The sequence below is a fragment of the Sinocyclocheilus anshuiensis genome, unplaced genomic scaffold, assembly GCF_001515605.1.
Source record: "Sinocyclocheilus anshuiensis isolate Anshui unplaced genomic scaffold, SAMN03320099.WGS_v1.1 scaffold227, whole genome shotgun sequence".
NCBI classification, from domain to species: Eukaryota; Metazoa; Chordata; class Actinopteri; order Cypriniformes; family Cyprinidae; genus Sinocyclocheilus; species Sinocyclocheilus anshuiensis.
In genome coordinates, this window is record NW_015549590.1 from 607,901 (window position 1) to 627,844 (window position 19,944).

Sequence of the window (19,944 nt, forward strand, 5' to 3'; positions counted from 1 at the left end):
CAAGGGCCCGGCGTTAGAGGGGGCCCTTAGAAACGCGATTTCTAACGAGGGGGACCCCCAATCCCTCCCGGACTGTGATTTTTTTTACCGCGGGGACACACAACTCCCGTCCACATTTCTTTCTATAAACAAATTAATGATTGCTTTTTCTTCTGTATTTTGTTTAATTTTCACTACTGTTCAAATTTTTATTTTTATTTTTTGGAAATCTCTCTTATGCTCACTAAGGATGTTTATTTGATCAAAAATACAGTAAAATACTATTGAAATAGTATAACATATTAAAATAACTTTTTTATTTTAATATATTTTTAAAATGTAATTTATGTTATTTTCCTGTAATGGCAAAGCTGAATTTTCAGCAGCCTTTACTCTAGTCTTTAGTGTCACATGATCCTTCAGAAATTATTCTAATATGCAGATTTGCTACTCAAGAAACATTTAATATTATTATTATTATTGTTGAAAATAGTTGTGCTGCCTGATGTTTTGTAGAAACCACAATACAGTTTCAGGATTATTTGATAAATAGAAAGTTCAAAAGAACATAATTTATTTGAAATAGTAACTTATTTAATATTATAAATGTCTTTACTGTCACTTTGTTTGATCAATTGTCATAAATAAAAGGAGTATTGAATTCATTATAATTATTTAAATAACTAAAAAATACTGATGTGTTATACAAAAGCACAATATAGATTGTATTATTATCATAATATTTTGTGCAATTCTAAGAACTTAATTTTGCTGCTTAAACATCAAAATTTGCAAAATAAAATTTGATTATAAATATCTCATTAAATACTGGAAATATAGCTAAATACTTAATGAATAAATAAATTATAAATGCTGAATAAATTTAAATTTTCACTAATTTGGGGATGCTGTGCATATTTATATATGGCACTGTAGAGTGTTCCAAATAAGTCACTTATGGTATTCAGTTCCTTTAAGTATAATTGTTACCTTAGCACAATAACAGAGCTATTGTGTTTTGTTGTGAAATAAAACTGGACTATTGCTTCAGCCATGGCCGCAGACTGATTGTTCCTTCCCTAAGGAAATTCTCGTCCGGCCTCCCTCGCTCTCAACGGTTTTTCTTTAGATCTATTTATCCTCCGTCCGTGCTGTTCTGTATTAATGAGGGAGGCTATTTCATCTCCTGTTGCCACTGCTCCGTCCTGATTGTGTTTTCATTGTTCTTTATTTCCTCACCATTTTTCACAGGTTTTCTCTGTCAGGGCTGCAGTCTCCAGTGTAGATCTGACCTGATTACAGGGGAGCTGTTTTCGTGTGTGTGTGAGAACATCACAACCGTAGGGACAGAGGGAATCTGTTGCACGCAACCTCCATTTATACTCGGCCATTGCCGCTAGCTACGAGCAAGAGATAGAGAGAATAAAAGATAGAGAGAGAAAGACAGAGAGGGAGAGCAACCATGGATTTTCCATTAAATGAAAAGTGGATAACAGCTTGTGTGATTATGTTGGTAAACAGGATGGTGGTGTTGACATGGCGTATGAGCCAAAGCCTGAGGGTGGAGAATACACAAACTCTCACTACAGAAGAGATCTCTCCGTCAGCCTGAGAGTCCACAAACAGCAGAGGCAGAAAAAAGAGGAATAGAGGATAAGTGAAAAATCAACAGGTTCCAATTTCACTTTTAGAAATAAGTTCCTCGCAACACCCTAAACAAACAAAGAGCCTATAAGGACCCACTAACATTATAGAATATATATACACACGCACTACTGTTAAAATGCCTGGGGTCAGGAAGAAGCAAACACACATTAAGTTGATCAAACATGACAGTAAAGACATTTATATGTTATGTTATATATCAATTTTAAATAAATGCTGTTATTTTGAACTTCCTGTTCAACAAATAATCCTGGAAAAAAAGTATCAATGTTTCCACAAAAATATGAATCAGCACAACTGTTTTCAACATTGATAATAATAAGAAATGTTAACTGAGCAGCAAATCAGCATATTAGAGTGATTTCTGAAGGATCATGTGACACTGGAGCAATGATGCTGAAAATTCAGCTTTGCATCACAGGAATAAATTACATTATTTTGAGTTAATAATATTTTGCAATATTGTTGATTTTACTGTATTTTTGATCAAATGTGACCCTGTCTGTGAAATCCAGGCTAAAATCTCAAAATCTAATTATGAGATAACAAGCATCTAAATAAAAATATTTAGGTTTGCTTATGGATAATAAACTTTCATGGGAGGTGCATGTGGATAATCTGTGTAGAAGGGTGCAACAAAAAATGTACTTTTTGAGGAGGCTTAGATTATTTGGGGTGGCTCAGAGGGTCAAGTTGCTGTTTTATCATGACTGTATTGAATCCATCTTACTGTATGGTATAGCAGCCTGGTTTGGCAATTTGAAAGTTACTCTTAGATCTCAGCTGAACCGGTTGGTGTGTACTGCTATGAAAGTGGTTGGTCTGAGGGTTTATCCCAATTTTCAGTCTGTTTTTAATAAGGTTATTCTTAAACAGGCAATGAAAATGACTCGGGACCCTTCTCATGTGCTTCGGCAAGAATTTTAATTACTTCCATCTGGTCGACGTTTTCGTATTCCGATGTCTAGATATAACCGTTATAAAAACTCTTTTGTTCCTTTGGCTACAAGGCTGTTAAACTCTGATTCAGGGGACACAACTGTGTGATTGTTATTATTGATGTTGGTACTTTGTTGTGCAGTTTTACCTGTATTGCCCAAAACAAATTTCCCTCATTAAAGGGGTCATATGATGTTGCTAAAAAGAACATTATTTTGTGAATTTGGTGTAATGAAATGTGTTTACGCGGTTTAAAGTAAAAAAAAAGCACATTATTTTCCACATACTATACATTATTGTTTCTCTTCTATGCCCTGCCTTTCTGAAACGCGTCAATTTAACAAATAATCCTGGAAAAAAAGTATCAATGTTTCCACAAAAATATGAATCAGCACAACTGTTTTCAACATTGATAATAATAAGAAATGTTAACTGAGCAGCAAATCAGCATATTAGAGTGATTTCTGAAGGATCATGTGACACTGGAGCAATGATGCTGAAAATTCAGCTTTGCATCACAGGAATAAATTACATTATTTTGAGTTAATAATATTTTGCAATATTGTTGATTTTACTGTATTTTTGATCAAATGTGACCCTGTCTGTGAAATCCAGGCTAAAATCTCAAAATCTAATTATGAGATAACAAGCATCTAAATAAAAATATTTAGGTTTGCTTATGGATAATAAACTTTCATGGGAGGTGCATGTGGATAATCTGTGTAGAAGGGTGCAACAAAAAATGTACTTTTTGAGGAGGCTTAGATTATTTGGGTGGCTCAGAGGGTCAAGTTGCTGTTTTATCATGCCTGTATTGAATCCATCTTACTGTATGGTATAGCAGCCTGGTTTGGTAATTTGAAAGTTACTCTTAGATCTCAGCTGAACCGGTTGGTGTGTACTGCTATGAAAGTGGTTGGTCTGAGGGTTTATCCCAATTTTCAGTCTGTTTTTAATAAGGTTATTCTTAAACAGGCAATGAAAATGACTCGGGACCCTTCTCATGTGCTTCGGCAAGAATTTTAATTACTTCCATCTGGTCGACGTTTTCGTATTCCGATGTCTAGATATAACCGTTATAAAAACTCTTTTGTTCCTTTGGCTACAAGGCTGTTAAACTCTGATTCAGGGGACACAACTGTGTGATTGTTATTATTGATGTTGGTACTTTGTTGTGCAGTTTTACCTGTATTGCCCAAAACAAATTTCCCTCGTGAGGGACAAATAAAGTAAAGACTCGAGACTCATCAAAGTTTGATTTCAACTTCTAATTTCACTATGATTTCAATATTTGACATGGCCTTACTCAGTCAATATTAAAGATATAAAGGTTATATTTTCACAGAATGTTCTACATCTTTATGAAGGATGATTTTATGTAGAAAACAGTAAATCGCAAAAAATGACTTTAGCTGGGTTTTCGCAGGCAGGGTCACAAATAAATCCAGCAATAAGAGACATGTGTCAAAAACATCAAACCCCAAACTAAAAAAAAATCAACTGTCATTTCTTTCATTGAATAAACTATTTCACTCTGAAATGCATCACATCATGAAAGTAAAATGCTTTATGAACACTGTTTGATGTCGACATTAAGAGTGTAGTTCTGAAAACCGAATCTCTGTCAGAATCATAGATCACACTTTAAGACTTATATCATGTGACAATTCCAATAAAGCTCAGCTTCATAGAAGCGACCATTAACGTTTCATCTTAATAAGTTATTCCTCAGTTCTTCCGCGAGCTGCGTTTGAAAAACCAGGCTCAGATATTCAACAAAGAAGCCCCTATTCCCTGCCTCTCTCTGGCTCTCTGCTGTTTATCATGATACACTCTCGGCTTTCTTTGCTCTGGGTGGGTACAGTGAGGTTATGGGCAAAAAGACTTCAGGAAGTAGCGTTTGTGTTTTTCAGTTTCCATCAGATAAGTGTCTCCCAGAGAGAAAACACATTTGTGCCATTTCCTTTTGTTTTCTGTTTTCAAAGCGGCTACCTCTGAATCTATAAACAAGGGGCAGTTGCAACACAGCCGAGGTGAGAGATTGATTTTTGTTTTATGCCTTCCTCTCTGTCTCAGGGCCATGGGCCGCTCGCAACAGCAGCGTAGATACGGGCAGCCTGGAGGTGGGCAGGCGCGTGACCCAGGAGGTGCCTCCCGGGGTGTTCTGGAGATCCCTGATGCACCTCAGCCAGCCTCAGTTCCTCAAGTTCAACATCTCTTTGGGCAAGGATGCACTGTTCGGGGTTTACATTCGCAAAGGGCTGGCGCCGTCCCATGCACAGGTGTGCACACCCTTTCTATTTACAGAGAGGCCACTCTGTGAAGTCCTTTCAGGGAAAAAACCCTCTTTCATCCCAACAGCGGATCAATCAGTCATTGCAAACACATTTTAGAAGTCACCAGGTGTTAGATAAAATCATTCCAATAGCTCAACTTCAAAGTATCTCACTGTTTGATATGTATGAATGCTGTCAAACCACTTAAAAACATAAAGAAAAAAAAAACATCCCCTCGTTTCCCTTGTTTCTGCATTTCTCCCTCTGCAGTACGACTATATGGAGTGTTTGGATGGAAAGGAGAAATGGAGCGTAGTGGAGTCACCCCGTGAGAGACGCAGTATTCAGACGGTGGTTCTGAACGAGGCCGTGTTTGTACAGTATCTGGACCCCGGCACATGGCACCTGGCTTTCTACAACGACGGCAAGGAGAAGGAATCTGTCTCATTTAGCACAGCTGTTCTGGGTCAGTTCTACTGTACATTTACTTCAAACACTCACTATATCACTCAACAGTGACATTTTTTATTTGAGATGAGAAGATACAATACATTTGCTGTGATAAGCAAGCATAACCATTTTTTAAATATAAAAAGTGTTTTAAAACAAAATATAATGCAAAAAAATATATATTGTATGATCAACATTGTAATAATAATAATAATAAATTCATCTGCACCAAATCAGCATATTAGAATGATTTCTGAAGGATCATGTGACACTGACTGGAGTAATGGCTGCTGAAAATTCAGCTCATCACAGGAATATATTACATAAAAAAATATGAAAATAGAAGAGTAATTTTGTATTGTAATAAGATTTCAAAATATTACTGTTTTACTGTAGTTTAAATCAAATAAAAGCAGGATTGGTAAGCATAATTATACCAAATAAATACCAAATAGAGTAGTATATGTTTATAAAAATTAAGCATAAAATAAGTACTTCTTGATAAAAGAATATGAAAAGTAATTATAAAAATCAAGAGCAAAGAGAACAAAATGCAAAACTAATTAATAAGATAACTAATTTGCCTAGAGAAACCCTTTTAATCAACCACTATTCAAAATATGCTTGTGGTTTTATGAGGAATATGTTCTTGCATTGTGACATTGAATGGCACATGCTTTTTTTCAAACGATTTACACAGAAACTTGTATTTCGTAAATGAGGTCTAATGAAAGACCAGTTAATTTTGAAATTACGGACAATTGGATTTATGGATTTTAGTCTCTGTAGAATTACAGATAAATGCTTCCATGCCGTCTAGTAAAAAGGAAATAATTAAATAATGTCAAGCTATTAATGTTATACCATTTCATATATATTATTATTCACTTGAAATGAGATAAGCACCTCGTGACTCTATTCTATGAATATTCACATGCATGAATTCTACGAATAAGTGGTGTCTCACCAATTAACCTTGCGCTAATCTACTGTGATATGGCCTACTTTCATTGCCGTGATATTACTCATGGCTAATGAAATGGTGTGTGACGTTGTTTGAATGGGCTGTATCAATAATGACCAGAGACCGCCACTCAGAAATAGAGCGAAAGAGGGACAGAAAACTCAGCTGAGAGAGGAAGGATGCAGTGGAGGACAGGACAAGATGAGAGCTGGATGTGGTGGTTACAACTGTCATTGCCATCAAAGTGGCCTTTCTTAGAAAGGTTTCATTCTTTTTACAGACTCTGTGCAAGAGTGTCCCCGTAACTGTCATGGTAACGGAGAGTGTGTGTCAGGAGTATGTCACTGTTTCCCTGGGTTCCATGGTATGGACTGCTCGAAAGGTAAGAGACACTCCAATTACACCCCGAACTCTGTCGTACAGCAAGAGAAAGAGCTTGAGGGAAAAAAAACATTGACAGAGAGAGAGAAGTGAGAAAATGTTTTACTTCCCTGTCACTCATACTAGCGAAATGGAGAATGATCCATTGATGTCATATTTAAAATGATAGTTCACCCAAAAATGATCATTTTGTCATCTTTTATTCACCTCATGTCGTTCCAAACCTGTGTGACGATCCACTTTGGAAAGCTGCTGTTTTGAGTCATATGGACAAATTTTATGGTGCTTTTTTTTTTGTCATTTTGGAGCTTGACAGCTCAGACCTCGAAAAGAATGACTAAGATCAACTTCGAAAACTCACCATTATACCACAACAGAAAGTCATACACATTTACAATAACATGAGGATGAGTAAAAATGACATCATTTTCATTTTGGGGTAAACTGTGCTTGGAAACCATGGATAAGCATTAGCATCAGAGACATTGAGTTATAGTGCTTATGCTGGAGATTGAAGTTCTCTGTCCAGTTCTCATCTCCATGAATCTTATTGTCAGCATTTCGTGTCACCTCTACTTCTTCTGTCAATAAAATGCCAAAAAAACTGCAAATAATGCAAAACAGCATGCAGACTAGGGTCCAGACAGACATAAAGAAAAGAAAAGAAAAGAAAAGAAAAGAAAAGCATGCAAAAACACATGCAAGGGGGAACAGCAGTGAATTGTTGCCAGTATGGCACCAGCAGTGGGATTCACACATCAAAGATGTGTGTTAATCTCAGCGGTCCCTATGGCTCTACACACTCAACAGCCTTGGGTTTAGCCCAAGAGTCCAGGCACCCTCTAGATGAGTGTGTATGTGTGTGTGTTTCTGACCTAGCTATACGTTTTGGGACCATTTGGATTATATAATTCCCAACTTAATTTATGGACCATCATACGAAGGAAAAATTATTCATAAATAGACTAAATCTTTATTCAACTCTGGAACTGCCAAAAGTGTAAGAGGTAAGAGATACCTCTGTAGTAATTATAATTAGCTGAGAACGACAGTTGTCAATGGGAAGTCCCCTTTTAGATAGCTGGGTAAATGTGTGTGTGTGTCCTCAATTGCCCAAAAAATTCATTTGCACAGCTTGACTGAAAATACATTCACTGCATTTGCATACTTCCCTGTTAAGAAGGTGCTTTAGTTCTATGACTCAGTGAAACTGAGATCTATATGTTAGTAGAGGTCTCTCTCTCTTTCTCTTTCTCTTTCTCTTTCTCTCTCTCCCTCTCTCTCTTTCCCAGGCATAAGGATGATGAATGGTGGTTCATACCGCCCAATATCTCCCATTGTTCACCTGGGAAGCTCATGATTAATAGTTTTGTTACCGCAATGTTAAATTACATTTTCTTTCATTACAGTTTTCTCCAACCTTTCACAGCTGTCCACTCCCTCCACTACTGCTGACCCTGTGTGTGTGTATTAATATCTTTACAATGCATGGAGCCTTGAGACTCTCATTGCAGAAATCACCCCAGGAAGTCTTTTTAGACTGCTAGTTACTAGACATCTTTCATCAGGGCTTAGAGAGAGTGCTACTGGGTAATGTAGTTTAAAAGTCAAGACTCAGGTTCAGATGCAGGCGCAGTCTGTTCTGATCAGGTTCGAATATGTACCATGCTATTGCCATCTTTTAGCACATGTACCATGGTGTTACCATGTTTTTAGACAAGCACCTTGATATTATTATGTTTTTTGGACATACACCATGATAATATGATGTTTTTAGGTAATGTACAGTATCATAATGTTATTATATTCTTAGGACATTTATCATGGTATTACCGTATTTTTTGGACATGCATATTAATATTTTACTTTTTTTAAATAAATGTTCTCATTTGTTAGTTATTAGGTTAAAAGCATCTGCTAAATTAATAAATCTTATCATCGTAATTTCAGTTTGCAATCAAACTAAAGTCTCAATAAGAGAATGTTCCTCCAAACTGATGTTGAACGTGTTTGGTGCCTAAAGCTTAAGGTTCAGTTCATTATTTTATATCATATGTCCTCAGTGTGAGACTTTTCTGAGCCCAGTGTTGTCAGATGTGTGCTCGGCCCTTTTTTCCTAGTATCACACCATTCAGAGACACATCCATGACCACAACTTCCAGCCTGTTTCTCAATCTCTTCATAAACTTACACATATTCTTTGTAAACATACTGAAAATCTCTCTCCCTATGCTGTCTCATTTGTCTCTTATGCTATTCAAGGGTCTTTAGAGGTAAAGCATTGCAAAAGAAATGAATAAGGAAATGTCAGACTCATATACAATTGTGCATTGTTCTCTTTCTGTTTCTTCTCAAGCGGCGTGCCCGGTCCTCTGCAGTGGAAACGGTCAGTATGACAAGGGATCGTGTATCTGCTATAGCGGATGGAAGGGTCCGGAATGCGATGTTCCCATAAGTCAGTGCATCGACCCCCAGTGTGGTGGTCATGGCACGTGCACAGAGGGCACATGTGTTTGTTCTCTGGGCTACAAAGGAGAGAACTGCGCTGAGGGTAAGTGTATGTGCATGTGTGTAATGGTGTAACTTTGTGTAGATGTAGTTTATTTCTCAATGGCTTAATAATATCCTCTGTGGCTGTAATAGCTGCATTCTGTGCATGTGGCTACTTGAAAAGGGAAACACACATTTTCACATATTCAAACAAGTCATTTTTGGCTGTTTTCCCAGATTCACTGGTAGGTCTTAATGGCCTCCCGCAAAAACACCTCTCAGAGATGAGTAAAGGCTAGAAAATATATTGATCTGGGTGGTGAGAACAGTAGTTTCAGTCTTGATTCATTTTTTGTGTTCTGTAGAGTTCGGTGGCTCTTGGGTAAGACAGTGACTGGCAATAAGAGAGAAGAAAACTAGAAGAGTCCCAGGAGTCTAAAAATGGAAAGGGAAGAGAAAGAAAAAGGTAGAGACAGAAGAAAAAAGACGAGGTATACGAGGACAAAAGGAGAGGCTGAGATGAAAACCGCTAACAACAGAAATAGGTTGATGGAAAACAGTTTCAGAAAGTCTTTGCTGCTCATTACAGAGAGACGGTGATGGCAGCTAAACAAACAAACAAACAGAACAACAAAAGCCTTGCATATTAATGCTTTCTAATTCTCATTCTCTAAATCTCTAATTCATTATCAACAGTCTGGCATCAAGTCCCATATTAAAGTGTTTAGAGGGGGAATGAATTGAATTGTTCTCCTAAAAATGAAAATTCTGTCATTGTTTACACATTCTCGTTCCAAATCTGCTTTTTTTTTTCCTTTTTTGTTTGTTTGTTCATGTAACACAAAAGAATATATTAAGCTGAATGTTCGTGCTGTTCTTTTCAATAAAATGAAACCATATTGCGAACATAATATGTTGTGTAAGTCAAGGTTTGCCTACATTTTGGGGTGCAAATGTACCCACAATGATGATAAACTTACCCAGGAGGAAATTCAACATATTAATAATGTTTGTGTCAGGGTTAGGTTTAAGGGATAGAAAATATCATTAACTTAGTAAGAAAAAAGAAACAATAAAAGTCCATGGAAAGTTCCCAACATGGCAGAAAAGCAAATGTATGTGTGTAAAATAAGAGAGAATGTTTTAGTGGGTCATGAGGAACTGAGGTGTTGCAGATCACAAGGTCAGCACTTTGCTCCTTTCATTTTTTTTCCTGCCGTTCTAAGATTTTTCAAATCAGATATTCATCACAGCAGAGTCACTCAAACAATTTACCTGAAGTGCCGGTGACACAGAAATCGATATCTGTGATGTGCAGTTTCTGCAGCATAAACATTTGGCATGAATGGCTTTATGTGCGTGAGGAGAAAGGAGCAGCACTTCTGTCAGCCAAGGGGGGGCTGAGTCAGGGGTGTCACGCAGGGCACCTCAGGGCCGAGTAATTTGTCAAATGGCTTTCTCGTACTTTTCATGGCCAGATCTCTTCTTTCGCTCAGCAGTCGATATCAATTTTTTGAGGCACCCCGGATGGAACATGTGAGAGACAGGGTCAAAGTCAAAAAGAGAGAGGAAAGGAGAGTAAGAAAGTCAGACGGAGATGCTGAGAAAGTGAGGGTTTGAGAGGTGAGTGTGAAAGGCTCTAGACAGGAAACTGCCATTCTCACACTTAAGGTGTGGGATATTGATTTTTCATGCTTAGATGAAAGACGTAGTATGTGCTTGTGCATGCCTTCTTCAAAATTCCAGAAAGCCTAGGTATATGTGAATATGCATCCTTTTTTTTTCTTTGAATGTTTTTGGTATCAGTATATTGGTATAGTAATTTGGTCTGATAAATAATCAAATATGTAAATAAATGGGAAAATAGGACATTGATTATTAAAGTTGTAGTTTTGTCACTTTTACTTAACAGCTACTAGTGTACACCTAAAATTTTAAATTTGTAGTCTTTCCTTTTCCTATGACTCATCTTGCACTTACTAATTTTATCCAATCAAATACTATCAAGAATAAACAATAACACTTTTGACTAGAAACAACAAGTAGCAAATTCATGATCATTGCTGTGACATAAACTAAAGGCTTGGCCTTTAAAAAACTGGGACAAGCCCTTCAATACATCCCTCCCTAGCTTCCTTTTTAATAAAAATGATTTCAACACAGGAAAGAAAACTGAGTTTATAAAGCAATATCTTAGGGTCTTTTTATTTCTGACAGATGAAGCCTCATTCATGACTCTCACTTTTTGTTCGCAGTTGACTGCCTGGATCCGACCTGCTCAAATAATGGCATCTGTGTGAACGGAGAGTGCCACTGTAAACCAGGCTGGGGTGGACCAAGCTGTGAGCTGCCCAGAGCACAATGCCCAGATCAGTGCCACGGTCATGGTGCTTTTATTCCAGACACAGGCGTCTGTAGCTGTGACCCCAATTGGATGGGCCCTGATTGTTCTGTTGGTCAGTCTGCATGTTTGATTGGATCTCAGTAATAAAAATGTTTCATTTCTTTATACCTGATTTCTAATGTATGATATGTAAATCGTGGTTTTACTGCTCTGTCCTTTCCTCCACACAGAGGTTTGCTCAGTCGACTGCGGGACACACGGTGTATGCATGGGTGGCTCGTGCCGCTGCGAGGAGGGCTGGACGGGTGCGGCGTGTGACCAGCGTGTGTGTAACCCGCTCTGTGTGAAGCACGGCACCTGTAAGGATGGGAAGTGCGAGTGTGAACAGGGCTGGAATGGAGAACACTGCACCATCGGTAGGCATACGCCCAGCCCTGACCCAGGAACTGATCTTTTCCTGCTCCCTATACTGACTATTACAACAGACGTCAAAGCACTGTCTCTGCTCTGCCTCTACTGCTCTCTTGAGCATTATATAGAATCCCTCCTCTTTTCTGTGCTTGAAGCTTAACGTGAGAGGGACCTGTTTTTGGATCATCCTTGTTGGTCCCAGGGCAACAATATTATCAGCCATTCAGATTTTAGGGAAAGGGTTAGAGCTGGGGTTAGGGTCTAAAACAGTGCTCTCTTATTTTTGGCCTAAATTGTGGTTTGGGCTAGGGGTGTCCAAACTCGCACCTGGAGGGCCACTATCCTGCAGAGTTCGGCTCCAACTCACGTGCCTGGAAGTTTGTAGTATGCCTACTAAGACCTTGATTAACTGGTTCAGGTGTGTTTTATTGGGGTTGGAGCTAAACTCTAGAGGACAGTGGCCATCCTGAAGCAGGATTGGACACCCCTGGTTTGGGCAATGGTTTCGTAAGGACCAGCAAAGGATGTTGATCCAGGAATATGACCTACTTGCATGCAGCTCAGGGATTTAGGAGAACTCCAGGAAAAGTTTATGCTAGTGATTTTTCTCTTGACTGATCCATCAGGATGGGATATATAGTACATGACTCTAAAACCATTAATATTAAGGCCATGCTCCAAAAGCTGCCCAAAACTCCTGTGGTCCACATTTTGATAATATAAATCCAGAGGGATTGCAGTCTGCTGTAGAGTCCACAAAAGTGTGCATCGATGCATACTGTAGCGGCAACAAAAGAGACTCTCATGAGCACCCATCTAAATGATGAAAATAAAAAAAATGGGATACCCTATGGCCACCTTCCAGCACACCTGAACCAGCTAATCAGTCTCCTCGGGGTCACTAGAAACATCCAAGCAGATGTGTTGGAGCTAAACTATGCCGGAAAATGACCCTTTAGGAGCAGGATTGAACACCCCTTCCCTACGTTCTTGTGAAAACGACAATTGCATGACTGCAAGTACAAATCAAGTGCATCATTTGACCCAAATCTCTGAAAGAGAAGTTTAAAGCATTTGAAGGTAGAGAATAGCAAACTAAAAGCTTGACTTTAAATCAGTTTGGAAGCATTTTCCCATAAGCTTATACAAGTTGTAAATAGGGCATAAGACAGACCAAGGTGAAATCAGTAGCTACGGGGTCAGTAGGTATAGGAGAGATGAATGAGGTGCTGAGGTGCAAGAGTGTGTGGTGGGGGGGTTATTGAGGAGAATTAGACTGTTCCTCTGTCTGGTGTTGGACTGAGAACAGACTTAGTCGTGTTTGATCACGCCTCACACAGTGGAGGCAGATGTGTGGGCTGATGGGTAATGAACAGTCCTTGCGGAGTAGCAGCAACTGATGAAAGGTAGAGGCGTCTTCACCTTGATAAGTCACTCCTGTTTTTGTCTTGACTTCCTTCTCTCAAAACTAGACTCAAAAGCCAGAGTTTTCCTTTCTCTCATCATCTGTGGATATGTATATGCATGTTTGTCTGTCATTCCAAAGATGACACGAGCGACAAAGACTGAAAGTGCTTTGCCTTTAATCCTTCTCCCCATTGTACGCCACAACAGGAAGTCTGTCTGATTATTGTCACCAAACCTTTCTGTAGGCTAAAAAAGCCTTGTAAATGGCTTCCATCTTCAGTTTCCATTTTTATTTCTCAGAATTATTCTGTTTCTAACTGATTCAAATGCAACACATGTATTCATTTGTCTTCTTGTTATGACACATTTTTGTTTCTTCTCAATGTCCTCTCTGATGCAGACTTTTGGGATGGAAGTATTGAAGGTATTGTACCTCGTCGTACTGTGACTAGTGCTAGCTGCACTTTAGTCTGGTCGTGAGCAACCCCCCCGCCTCTGATAGCTTGGCTGCATAACGACTGTGTGCTTCTGTTCGTAGAGTAGCCGTTGTGGAGTAGAATGTCATGTCGAGTAGGTTCATAGTGCTAGTCTGTGTTCTTCAGCGTGTGTGTTTATATTCTTGTTGTCAGATGATAATAGTATAGCTGTAATCATCTGTTTTGCACCTTGTTGCTTTTTAAATGTCCCTCTCCTACAGCATTAACCAAGCTACAAAAGTGTCCAATCTGCCTGAGCCACTTAAAACAATGACTTTTCAATCCTTCAGAATATGGGGTAATACTATGCATTAGAGTGGCCATGTTACACATATAATTTAATAGATAGTAAGCAGACATCCTAAATGTCTACCACAAGTTATTACAAAGACAGTCTCAATGGAGTAACCTGAGGATAAATGTCTTGCTCAAGTTGTTGATTGAGTCAAAGTGCGATTCATAACATATAATAATAAATCTCAATGCCAATGCAACCGGTTCCGCTCTGCCCATTCCAAGCAGGGCTCAAACCGGCAGCAGCCAGCATTGGGAGGCAGGCATGCTAACAGGGACGCTGAAGACTGAAGTCTTTAGTGTCCGTTGCTAGTGCCTCTGGAGGGCAAGGGGAGTGAGATTTACCTGCACAACCTCCCCCTAGATGGCCCAAATTATCATGGTACATCTCAGTGTGTCTACGGTACTTAGGGCTTTATGAATCCTTGGCAAAGTCTTGGCTCATGAATGTTAACTTGGTGATTGGATGGTTATCTTGCAATGTCAGTATGACATGAAGATTCATGAGTCAAGTAATTGCCATGTTGTCAAAACCAGCCAGTCTTTCAGGTCTGTCAGTTAAGTTGGAGCAACAGTTTGAAAAGAATCTTGCAAAACCAGTTAGATATTGTAATGTGTTTCTAACAAGCTAACTGAAAAATCGCATTTAGTTTAATGACATTTCAAGTTAACTCTATCACTTCCTTAAAGGGATAGTTCACCCTAAAATTTAAATGATTTCATTATTTACTCATCCACATGTTGTTCCAAACCTGTAAGACCTTTGTTCATCTTCGGAACACAAATTAAGATTTTTTTTGATGAAATCCAAGAGCTGACCCTGCATAGACAGCAACGCAGCTACCTCGTTCAAGGCCCAGAAAGGTAGTAAGGACATCATTAAAATAGTCCATGTGACATCAGTGGTTCAACCTTAATTTTATGAAGCTATGAAAATATTTTTAACAATTCTTCTTATCCTTGTCAGTCTCCGACTCTTGTGAATGGTACTACTCACGTGAATGCACGTGATGATGCTGCTGACGTAGGAGCCGGCGTTCTGACGTAGAACATGCATGCGCTGCGGCTTGTTTACAAGCAGAGGAATGCACACGCATGTGTCGTGGTACTGTCATGAATGGTGGCGGAGACTGACCTGAAGAGAAGAACTTGTTGAATAAAGTTATTTTTGTTTTAGTTGCACACAAAAGGTATTCTTGTAGATTCATAAAATTAAGGTTGAACCACTGATGTCACATGGACTGTTTGTCTTTACTACCTTTCTGGGCCTTGAACATGGTAGTTCCGTTGCTGTCTATGCAGGGTCAGAAAGCTCTTGGATTTCATCAAAAAATATCTTAATTTGTGTTCCAAAGATGAACGAAGGTCTTACGGGTTTGGAACAGCATAAGAGTGAGTAATTAATTACAGAATTTTCATTTTTGGGTGAACTAACCCTTTAAGTATAAAGCTTTGTTACCACCGCAGTAATGCAAGAACTTTAAATATGCACAACAGCACCACGTTTTGCAATGCATTGACTAAGCAAATGCATTTGCATACTTGACTGTTTGTTTATGAGTCTTCCATTAACCTAAATGTCTTTCTTTTTATAGGTAGGATTTATTTCTGCATCTTTAAAGGAATTATGCCATAGAATGGCACCATATACTTATTAAAGGACCAGTCTCTCTGGAGCAACATGAGTTTAAACCTTGCTCAAGAGCACAATAGTGAAGGCTTCTTGAGGTGGTTGGAACCGATGAACTTCAAGTTAATAGACTTGAGCTGGAACCACTACAGTACGCCACCCCCATTCCCTCCAACTTTTATAGGAGCAGAGTTAAAGGCTGGGTCAACTACATGACTCTAAGCATAATGGGAATGCTAGCATTTAAGTAGACTGCAGTTTCAGCTAGAGGCAGAGCAGCACTCACCAGGACACACCAGCTCCTAGCAATCTCTTTGAGTCTTGCTTTTTGTTTGCACAGAACAGAGACGCAGGAGGCAAGTCGTCCTATACTTCCATCAAGTTTCAGAAAAAAAAGAGCTAAATTACAGAGGACACTGCAGAGTGGAGACAAAGATCACATAGAATTTGCTATACCTGAGGGATATAGATTACTACTGCGAGTAAAGGGATTGGAAGGGAGTGGATCCTAAGATAAATGTGAAATTTCATGAGCCATTGGTGCAGAGTGGGTCAAGAGCAGTGAGCAACATTTTTACTGTGCATATTTCGGCACACAGGGTGCAGGACCACAGAAGGCATGGTAATGACTTTGTCTCAGCGCCTGCATGAGTTCTAACTCATAGGATGAATACTAATGGAGGGGCAGGAGTGTGTGTGCTTTCCTGAGAAGGGGAGTGCGGTGTGTTTGCAGGGAGAGCAGGATAATGAGGAGTTTAACTGCAGGGCCCACAGTGATCACGTGAATGCTCATGCATCAGTGGACGGAAGCAAGTTTGGCACAAGAGCTAGCGACAGTTGTTACTTGATTTAAATTTGTATCTCTAATTGGCCAAAATTACTGCAGGTGAATAGCCATTGGAGGTATGGATTTTGTATGCTAGGGTATACTGAGTGGATGTGAGTTGCACTTGATTGGCTCATGAATGGAAACCACGACCACCATACAAGACAAACCCATCCTAGCTTTAACTGCACATCTGAATGTCCTTTTAGGGAGTGGCAGTTCTTAAAGTTGCAGTGCACATATCTGCACCATTAGTCAAACCAAACAGAAATTGCAGAAAAAAAAATATTTGACTGTTTCCAAACAGGTTTCCCAAACACACTAGGCTTCTGAGAGAACTTGTTCAATGCGCACAGGACATTATCCAGTCTCTGCTATAGTTCAGAAAACATTTGAGTGAAAATTTTCAGCTTTCACTATTCCCATGCTGAAGTTTAGGATGTTATTTGACTTTGTAGTAGTACATGGAACTCTATAGGCAGAAAACCCAGACAGAGGGTGTTTTATGCAGTAGGTGCTCACTCCCTGTGGGACTTTATCTGTCTCTTCCTAAGGCGAATTTGGAGGATTTATGAAACTAACCTTTATTTTATGACCTTTAAAGGCGAGAGGGCTGCAGGCCAGTGGATGGGATAGTTAGGTGGAGGACTGGATTTCTCTTCCACACGTTCTTTCTCCCTTGTAATATCCCATCCTAGATATTTCTTTCTTTCTTTCTTTCTTTCTTTCTTTCTTTCTTTCTTTCTTTCTTTCTTTGCAATTCCTGCAGTCCTGCAACCCTGCAACCCTGCTGTTCTTTTCTTTTGCTGTTTTTTCCCCTTTCCACCAAACCATCTGTCTCTTTCTATCCATCTCTCCATCCATCAACCGCTGACTGTTGCTATGCAGCGTGCTTCTTTCCCCATCTCACCTTTGCATACCTCTCTCATACCGTGTGCGCTGACCCATAACTCAAGGCAATCTCAGCTCCTTTTTAAGTAGATTACAATAGAGTCAACTCGCATTATTTTAGTCAGGTGGCTTAATAGTTTGTGAAATCCCACTTTATTCTAGTTAGTGTTCTGAGAATCGACTGGCCTTTGGCATGAAAGAGGGGCCCTGCTCAGTGCTGCCCAATGAGGAAGATCAATGGTCAGCATAGATTTTGCTGTCCTGGTGTTTCATAAGTATTTGGCTGCTTAAAATGGCAGCTCCATTTAAAAGGCAATCATTGCTAAGTGACTTTCCTCTCAGCTCAATATTGCGTGACAATCGATGCATAGCAGGCTGTTAATGTGGCGTCTCAAGGACCCCAGACATTGAAAATTACATTAATTAAAGCAACATTTGATTTGAGTCACAATGGCTGAATGCGTCCCAGTGCATGCTGGGTTTTCACACTCCTCTGCTCGAGGCCATTTCATTTCACTCATCACAAATCATCTGAAGTGTCAGCTGCCAATAATACTATATAGCCTTGCGATGAAGGAAACCAGCTCCTTCCAAAAGGCTGTGTTTCCAGGGTAACCATAAGCGGAGGCTGTGACACACTAACAGAAGTGTTAACTGTTAGAGATTGAACTCCGGGGCACCAGCAATGGTTTCTGATGACACAGTGTGAGGTCGCAGTGTGGTTTTCATTTTACAGCGAGGTAAGAGACGATGCGCATGGCAGTGCTGAGATTTTTAGACCGCATGTTTTATTTACACGAAACTCCTGATGACTTGGAAATGTCAGGTCACATCTCTAGGGTGCTTAATTATGGACTGGTGTGGCTAAAGGAGAATAGTGCTTAGCCTTTTCATTTCTCTTCTCAGTCTCTGCCTCTCCCAGAGAGAGCTTCTTTAAAACATTCACTTCAATCCACGTTCTTCTCAAAACTGTTGTGACAAGATTGATTTCCGCCTTTTGTCTTTTAGGAAGACTGTTTATCCCGTAACTGCATACATTAAACACCCACACACATGCCACGCTTCACTCCAAAAACTTGATATATTTATCAAAGCACTTTTTCTCTTTCTTGAAAACATCTTTAAAGGTGACATATCATGAAAATCTGACTTTTTCTTAAGCACTATAATCGCGTCCCCGGTGCATCTACCAACCCAGAAAACGTGAAAAAGTAACCCAGTAAATTTTTTTTTGTTCTTTTGGAAAGCCTTTCCTCTGCAAGCTTGTGAAAAAATGAGCCGCTCAGATTTCGCTTCCCCCGTGATGTTGAAATGGGATCATCTTATAATATTACCTTAATTTGCAAGTTTCCACCCATGGCGCTGCCGTTGTGTTTTCACAAGTGACAACGGTGTACCAGTTCTAACACCATGGCGAAAGTTCAAGCAAAGCATGCTAACTGTTCTGTCTTCAGCTGCACAGAAGAACACAGAACACTATTTAAACTCCCAGCTTCAGAGGAGACAAGAGAGCAGTGGATTTATTGATTTATTTACAGTATATTACACTGCAGCCACACAGATCTAATATAAACGTAATTTTTTCCCCAGCTGTTTACCTTCACAGACATAACTGACCGTTTTTGTAACTTGTGTGTTTTTAACATAAACTTGTGTGTATTTGACAGTTTAAGCGCAATAAGACATGGAAGCACTTAGTTTAGTACTCACATGCTGTGTGACAGCCGCTTTCTGTGCGCGTGCTTCGGATGTGTACGCTCAGAAAACAGCGTGTTTCTGCTTCCACACCAAATAGACATTTTCAAAATGATATAATAAATGATCTGTGGGTTATTTTGAGCTGAGACATCACAGACACATTCTGGGGACACCTGAGACTCATATTACATATTGTAAAAAGGGACATAATAGGTATCCTTTAAAATAAGTATACTTCTACACCTTCATATTCTCCCACACTATGTTCTTATTCAAAAGTCTTTGGTTCTCTCCAGGGGCGCCGCTAGCAATTTTGGGCCCTATGAAAGAATATGAGGTTGGGCCCCCTACCGCACCAATATGGCAAGGTTTAACCTAGCTATTCAAAATCTTTGTCTGCAATTTAATAATATTGACCTACTGTATTCGCCTACTTTTGCTATTGCTTTTGACCATCAGGTATCAGTAACATAATTCATTCAGAAACTGTTCTATTGACATAGACTTTCTGTACCACACTATTCTGCTGATATGGAATGTATGGCAAGGTTTAAAAAAAAAAAAAATTTGATTCAGTCAGTGTGGAAGAACTTGACTGGTCTGCATAAAGCCAAGTCCTAATCACAGCTGTTCAACCTATTGGTATACAATTAGAAGCACACAATTCCCTAAAATATCCTTATATGCTTAAACATTAAAGGGGTCATATTATGTGATTTCAATTTTTCCTTTCTCTTTGGAGTGTTAGAAGCTCTTGGTGCATAAAGAAGATCTGTAAAGTTGCAAAGACTAAAGTCTCAAATCCAAAGAGATATTCTTTATA

At 39.2% G+C, this 19,944-nt stretch overlaps 1 protein-coding gene across 1 annotated transcript in view; it reads left to right on the forward strand.

Moving 5' to 3' along the window:
* Nucleotides 1-19,944, forward strand: part of LOC107658040 (teneurin-2-like) — a 645,835-nt gene that overhangs the window by 598,294 nt on the left and 27,597 nt on the right. The window contains exons 14-20 of the mRNA XM_016446429.1: nucleotides 4,660-4,865; nucleotides 5,130-5,325; nucleotides 6,554-6,655; nucleotides 9,011-9,205; nucleotides 11,400-11,600; nucleotides 11,719-11,904; nucleotides 13,707-13,730. Of these exons, the coding sequence (XP_016301915.1) occupies nucleotides 4,660-4,865; nucleotides 5,130-5,325; nucleotides 6,554-6,655; nucleotides 9,011-9,205; nucleotides 11,400-11,600; nucleotides 11,719-11,904; nucleotides 13,707-13,730 (1,110 nt within the window). The remainder of the gene's footprint in view (nucleotides 1-4,659; nucleotides 4,866-5,129; nucleotides 5,326-6,553; nucleotides 6,656-9,010; nucleotides 9,206-11,399; nucleotides 11,601-11,718; nucleotides 11,905-13,706; nucleotides 13,731-19,944) is intronic.